This window comes from Ylistrum balloti, unplaced genomic scaffold (assembly GCF_031769215.1).
Source record: "Ylistrum balloti isolate Yb309-2 unplaced genomic scaffold, AGI_CSIRO_Ybal_v1 Utg370930, whole genome shotgun sequence".
NCBI lineage: Eukaryota > Metazoa > Mollusca > Bivalvia > Pectinida > Pectinidae > Ylistrum > Ylistrum balloti.
In genome coordinates this window covers 50,678-58,150 of record NW_026782526.1, presented here as the reverse complement: position 1 = coordinate 58,150, position 7,473 = coordinate 50,678, and the positions used below count along the sequence as shown (strand labels likewise).

General features: G+C 36.7%; 1 protein-coding gene across 1 annotated transcript; it reads left to right on the top strand.

Moving 5' to 3' along the window:
• Positions 1-384: 384 nt before the first annotated feature.
• LOC132559539 (histidine-rich glycoprotein-like) lies at positions 385-5,682 on the top strand. Its single transcript, XM_060224168.1, has 6 exons — positions 385-472; positions 1,120-1,833; positions 1,989-2,077; positions 3,913-4,074; positions 4,839-4,949; positions 5,149-5,682. The coding sequence occupies exons 1-6, from the start codon at positions 385-387 to the stop codon at positions 5,680-5,682; spliced, it is 1,698 nt and encodes a 565-aa protein (XP_060080151.1).
• The last annotated feature ends 1,791 nt before the right edge of the window (positions 5,683-7,473 follow it).

Below are 7,473 nucleotides of genomic sequence, written 5' to 3'. Positions count from 1 at the left end.
CTTGTGGTCTTGTTTTCAAAAAATTATATTTGTCTTTTTCCTTCAGCTCTTTTTCAGTTCTTCGCACTGTAGCAAGAACAGAAGAATATAATTTTATTTCCAAATATCTTACGTTTCCTGCATGACCTAGTTTAGGGTGAACACTCCATTAATGTATTTTTGCACATTGGGACAAAAGTTAGTGTGTCAACCCATCAGAAGCCAGACGATGGACGTTGTCCGCCTGTTATCACATATTTTGTTGACGTATCACATAAACACACATAGCCTCTGTTCTCTCAAGGTAACGACATAGATAATAAAGACTATAAATTGTGCAAACCTACCTGTACTTTTCATCAGTTGTTGTTTCAGCAGCTAATATTGACACTCAAGGTACCAGCCATGAGACTACTGTGGATTCTAGCCCTGGTGGCGTTGCTGTCGGCCAATCTGAATGATGCCAGACGAGTGTCTAAAAGACGTCGAAGAAGTAAGTTTGTTTTAAATTAAGGATATGACAACCCAGGTGATCATTGATACTGAAGGCAAAATCGGCAATATATTTCACACATGATGTCTAGTTTCATATATGATGCGCATAAAATCGTTCTAGTCTTATATGATCACAGACAATATCGGCATTGTTCACTGATGTTTAAAGGGATGTTTGTATGTCTTATACTTGATTATTAAGTTTCATATATAAGCATCGTTAGGGTTTGGTGCAGTACGGGGTATTTCTATCTATCTATCTCCAAAAAAAATTCTGGATACTCGACATTACATAAATGACTTTCTCTATTATAATAGATATCTGCTCTTCACTATGTTCTCTGGTTCAATCAATGATAATGTCGTTACATTCTCTTTACAAGTGAGTGTGTGTGTGTGTGTGTTAAACTTTCACCATAATAAGACATTTTTTTATTTCAGATGCCTTCATAATGTTTCCATGGTGACAGTCCTAGAAACACATAATGTGCCATGTTACAGTTTTTAACACATTTAACCAATTTTCATTAAATCGATCTAAGAAGTGAACCAAATCCCAGAAAATTTAATACCGGTATTTAACTAAACTGCAAACTGTTTTAACATCTTCACCCTAAACTATCCCGTTTTATGTTATGTTTCTAGGCGTTGCTATTGTGGATGAGGTAGCAGATCTGAAACATAAGGTGGAAGAGTTATCTAAGAAAGTCCACCAACTGGAAGAGGCAGGTCATGGTGTTCACATCCACATTGGAAATGACTATCAGGATAAGAGTCACAATGGCCACCAAAGCAACGGGGGTCACCATGACTCTCAAGTCGTCGTCGTTGATGACCACCACGACGACGATCATCACGGAGATGACCACCATGACTCTCCAGCCGTCGTCGTTGATGACCACCACGACGACGATCATCACGGAGATGACCACCATGACTCTCCAGCCGTCGTCGTTGATGACCACCACGACGACGATCATCACGGAGATGACCACCATGACTCTCCAGCCGTCGTCGTTGATGACCACCACGACGACGATCATCACGGAGAGGTTCACCACGACGACGATCACCACGGCGAGGATCACTCAGGAGATGACCACCATGAATCTCCAGTCGCCGTCGTTGATGACCACCACGACGACGATCATCACGGAGATGACAACCACAATGATGATCATTCTGGAGACGGGGATCACGGACAAGATAACGAACACCATGACGATGATCACCATGACGATGATCACCATGACAAAGATAATTCCAAACATTACAAAAATGCAGAACATATCTACCTCAACATGAAACTCTCAGGCGGATGCTGCAAAAAGCATAAACCAGAAGTACCCGCTAAGAAAAGTAGGTAATCCCCTTCATTTACAAGTGCAAACTACAAATAAACTAAATTGTGATACACGGCAGAACTTGTTAAAGTTTTAAAGTTAGGATTCCTTTTGACATTCAATTTATGTAAATGAGACTTTTGTAAAAGCCATTTTTGATTTTGTTGTCAGTAATCCATGCTCACTGCGAGATGATGCCCAATAAAAAAACACCAGATCTAGCCTACAGAATTAGGGGTCACGTCGAGTTAACTCAGGAGGTAAGTAGAAAATGTCACTTTTTATCAATTTTATTGCAATCTTGTTTCCGTACAGCAATTTTCCTCACGCGGATTTGTGGAATTACAGGTTAAGTATCACAGATTACAGTATTACACTGATGAAAGAAAACATCAACCGTTCAAACTAAAAACAACTTCTATTGTCACTACCAAAACAACTTTAACTGTTACTACCAAAACAACTTTGACTGTAACTACCAAAACAGCTTGAATTGTCAGTACCAAAACAGCTTTAATTTTCGCTTCCAAAACAACTTTGTCACCAGATAGACAACTTTAATTTTCGCTTCCAAAACAACTTTGTCACCAGATAGACAACTTTAATTTTCGCTTCCAAAACAACTTTGTCACCAGATAGACAACTTTAATTTTCGCTTCCAAAACAACTTTGTCACCAGATAGACAACTTTAATTTTCGCTTCCAAAACAACTTTGTCACCAGATAGACAACTTTAATTTTCGCTTCCAAAACAACTTTGTCACCAGATAGACAACTTTAATTTTCGCTTCCAAAACAACTTTGTCACCAGATAGACAGCTTTAGTTTTCGCTTCCAAAACAACTTTGTCACCAGATAGACAACTTTAGTTTTCGCTTCCAAAACAACTTTGTCACCAGATAGACAACTTTAATTTTCGCTTCCAAAACAACTTTGTCACCAGATAGACAACTTTAATTTTCGCTTCCAAAACAACTTTGTCACCAGATAGACAACTTTAATTTTCGCTTCCAAAACAACTTTGTCACCAGATAGACAACTTTAATTTTCGCTTCCAAAACAACTTTGTCACCAGATAGACAACTTTAATTTTCGCTTCCAAAACAACTTTGTCACCAGATAGACAACTTTAATTTTCGCTTCCAAAACAACTTTGTCACCAGATAGACAACTTTAATTTTCGCTTCCAAAACAACTTTGTCACCAGATAGACAACTTTAATTTTCGCTTCCAAAACAACTTTGTCACCAGATAGACAACTTTAATTTTCGCTTCCAAAACAACTTTGTCACCAGATAGACAGCTTTAATTTTCGCTTCCAAAACAACTTTGTCACCAGATAGACAACTTTAGTTTTCGCTTCCAAAACAACTTTGTCACCAGATAGACAACTTTAATTTTCGCTTCCAAAACAACTTTGTCACCAGATAGACAACTTTAAGTTTCGCTACCAAAACATCACTTATTATCTTCCCTAAAATGTGTTGTTTACATGTAGAGATGAATTAGGTAATGTTTACATATAGAGATGGATTAGGTGTTCAATAACGTGCTGTCATTATTACGTGCAAGAAAAAGTCGTCAAAAAAGGCAAACTCGTAACACATGGTTTCAATAATCAGATTAATGATATTATGGGGAAGTTTTATGGTCGTCATAGTGATTTCATTGAGAAATATTATATGTGCGATATGAAGCTGGACGTGTTTGATGCTCGTTAGTTTGCCTTTTGGTCCTGTTGTTGTATACCTTGTTCTCTCATGTGACATTACTTACATGTATGGCAAAGATTTACATGACATGTGTCGTCGCAGAAGTAGAAGACGCATACTTTTCTGGAACACCTGGTCTTATTCGTCTTGTACTTATTTCTGGAGACTATTTGTAGATATTTCTTTTGTCCATATTTTGCCTTAGTTTTATTAAACCTGAGGTTGGATTATGATTATGTTTTCCTGTGGGTATTTTGTTTCTGTTTTTTACTTGTGATGGTCTCAACCACGTCAGTTTTATTGGTCATAACAGAGCACTTTCGATGGTTAACCTTGGATACTTTTATTGATCAGTACGTTGATAATTCCATTTGCTATTACAGCCCGATCACGAGGACGTTAAAATCATTTACGACCTCAAGAATCTGAAGCCCCATCAACCACACGGTGTGCATATACACGAAATAGGCGACATGACGAATGGCTGTAATTCTCTCGGAGGTCCCTACACCCCTACCAAAGGCCATATTGAAGCTGGTAATAGGTAAATATGGTCGTATGTAGGTTGCTATAGTTGTTACTATGCGTACATCTTAAGCGTCTTTTCACCTATCATAATGTTGAAGTTTTAATGTAGCGTTTCAAGCTTTTAAATATATATTACTACATCGACATCTATTCTCTATGAACAACTACGAAGACCGGGTAAACTTATATGTCCATTTATGTCTTTCAAATAACATTTGAACATTTTAAGATTATATTGTAAGTCTTAAACGTACTGGTTTCTTTTTTCCATTGAGGTGATAGGGGCGTTTACATTTTAGACTAGTATTTGACCAGAAATTAGCATATGTGTGAACCTCGGTTTATTACATCGGTACGTTATTTCACTACTCATTTCAAGAAATAAATTGTTAGCATATTATAAGAAATATATATCTTACTACTAATAATGATGTTTATTTGACAAGGAAGTAAGATTCCTTTATTACAACAAAACGCTAAATCAAAGATACGTGAGAAGATTAGAAACAATTATACTGCAGAGATAATGATATATTTCAGTTGGTCATTGCTTGGCTTAGATAGCCTGTTATCCTTGTATAAAGGTATGCATCATACACAATGAGCTACCGTTACCCGTCCATATCAGACCAACAACATAAAAACACATGTTTGCTTTTTGGCAATGTTTATTGAAAATGTAAAATTATACAACTATATTATCATTTTCTTGTAGTCAGCTATAAATTTACAATTCCGAAACCCATGTTTATTCTCGTACTGAACACATTGCCTTTATTATGACAGTCACGCCGGCGATCTCGGTAATATTGAAGGGGATGACCATACCCTGTATAAACACACCGGTACTGTCCATGCTGATTTACTTGATCTGATCGGCCGTTCTATTGCCGTAAGTAGTGTTTGTTATGTCATTTCAAATTTGTATCAAAAAATTTTTATACAAATATTTACCAAGATATACATGGTTTTCTTTTCAGTTAAAATTCGATTTAATCTTTATAGATATGAAGGTATGATATTTGATACAAATGAAGACGTGATAGACAGAAGAAGAGTTCGATTTCATTTTACTCCTCACTTTAATCCAGATTAATTCCGGCGCTGATGACAGCCATGGTAGCCACGGAGGTCCAATAGCGTGCTGCGTCATCGGGCGAAGTCTCACTGATCATCACGACGATGACCATCACGACGATGACCATCACGACGATGATCACCACAACGATGACGATCACCACAACGATGACGATCATCACAACGATGACGATCATCACAACGACGATGATCATCACAACGACGATGATCATCACAACGATGACGATCATCACAACGACGATGATCATCACAACGATGACGATCATCACAACGATGACCATGGTGATCATCACGAGGTTGATCATCACAAGGATGACCAGGACGATCACCACGACACGAACGATCACCATAACGATGGTCATGGCAATGATAGTCACCAAGAAGATCACAAGGACGAACATGACTACAGTCACACTCACTCGCATCATCATAAGAGTCATGATAACAAGCATGACGTACACGACAGTGATCACCGCAACGAGGGCGACGACGGCTACAGTCACTCTCACGAACACCATCATAATTAATCTTCATATTAAGGATTGCTATGCATGGCCATTCAGATTGGTTCTATTTTCTATCAATACGCTAAATATCTTTCGAATGGATACTTTAATTATGCTCGGATTTCTTTCACATTTCAAACAACACAATTTAAGGACGTTACTAAAATCATCGGCGAAATAAATAGTTTCTTGTTGATTGCGTTCAACATCTTATTGTCATAATTTAATTTCTACTGTTATTTTATGATTCAACATGCTGATATTTCACGATTTTATAACTTAAATTTGCTAAATAAATACTTCTTAATAACAATTTTGCTGAGATGTTGTCAATGTATTGGTTATTCGTTATACTGGCTGCATTATATCACGGACTTATTTATCTCCATCTGAAATCGAGGTAGACAATGCTGCTGGTTAACTATGCAACTGATGGCTTGTGACCTCAACCAAAGTTTAACCTTGTCTAACTTCATTCTGTTAGATTTTGGCATTTAAACAAATCTCTCTTTTGTTAAATACCAAATTGAAATGTCAACGGAAATAAAAGTTGTTAAAACTGGTATTTCCTAAATTTATTTTCACTCCAAGATTTATGATTTTTTCGAGTGATAGACAAGATTTATTAACATAAAATAGCCTGAATCAGTAACGCCACAGATGATGAAAGTGTTTATTTATTGTACAAAATTTAATTCCATTGTTTGAATGAGATGCAATGTTTCCTGGACACTTTATAAAGTGTAAAACATGACGCACTTTATCGGATTATCTCCGTTTTCTGGTTTAGAACAATAGATAGACCTGATGTTTATGTATCAGTTACATTCTTTACACGACTCTCCTTGTTTTGTTCAAGTCCTACCCTTTGTAAAAAAATGTTTTTACTTGTTATCATAGTGCATTTTTACATGTACTGAAGAGATACAGGCGAACATCATTTCTTCAAAGTCGGCGGAACCGCCTGAAAAACTTTGATTTATTCGAGTATTCGATTAAAGTCTGATCAAATATTAAGTGAAAAATACGGCGAATTAGACGAAATGCTTTGAAACGGGATGCTCGAGTTATACAAGTTCGAGATTACGCAGTTTGATTCTACAAGCAAGTATAACATGAAAGATACGCAATGATAAAGACTCATAAAATAACATCACATTCAATAAAACTTGGGCAAAAAACACAAAAAATATAAACATGTATTTATAATCCTAATCCAAACTTAAATTCGTAAATCTAGGGCAAAACATGAACAAAAGAAAGGTTAACACGGAGACTCCTAAAACGTACAAGAATAAAACCAGGTCTTCCGGAAGAGTAAGCGTCTTCTGCTTCATCGACGACACCCGCAACTCCATAATGGAATCTTCATTCTCTGTGATTACATTAATGTTTACCTAAGAAATAGACGTCCTTAGATAAACAAAACATAGCTCATCAGTAAATTCGATTCCCATTACATGATAACGTAATCATAAGTTTGGTTTTTTCGAAAGATTTTATCAGACAGATGTCAGTGATAACAATTAACAGCTCCGACTGACGCAACTCTTAATGTAATAACGGCGCTAATGTAATAATAGTTACATTAAGCGTTGGCACCGTTACGTTTAATGTAATAATTATTTTTTATTACATTAAGTGTTGTGGTTGTATTTAAATTACCGCTAACGTAACAATTTTATACTGTTACGGAAGTACACTGCGTGTCGATTACAAGATAATATAGCAATAATATACTTTAATGGTGTATGTTCCCGTCAAGGTTTGGAGGGGCGGGGGTATCGGTGGCCGAACGGTCTAGGTCGTTGC

Bases quoted from the DNA above. Each gene is read 5' to 3' on its own strand.
- LOC132559539 (XM_060224168.1), top strand. From the start codon at position 385: ATGAGACTACTGTGGATTCTAGCCCTGGTGGCGTTGCTGTCGGCCAAT. The intron at 1,834-1,988 runs GTAGGTAATCCC...TTTTGTTGTCAG, and splicing joins AGAAGTACCCGCTAAGAAAA to TAATCCATGCTCACTGCGAG. The intron at 4,950-5,148 runs GTAAGTAGTGTT...ACTTTAATCCAG, and splicing joins TGATCGGCCGTTCTATTGCC to ATTAATTCCGGCGCTGATGA.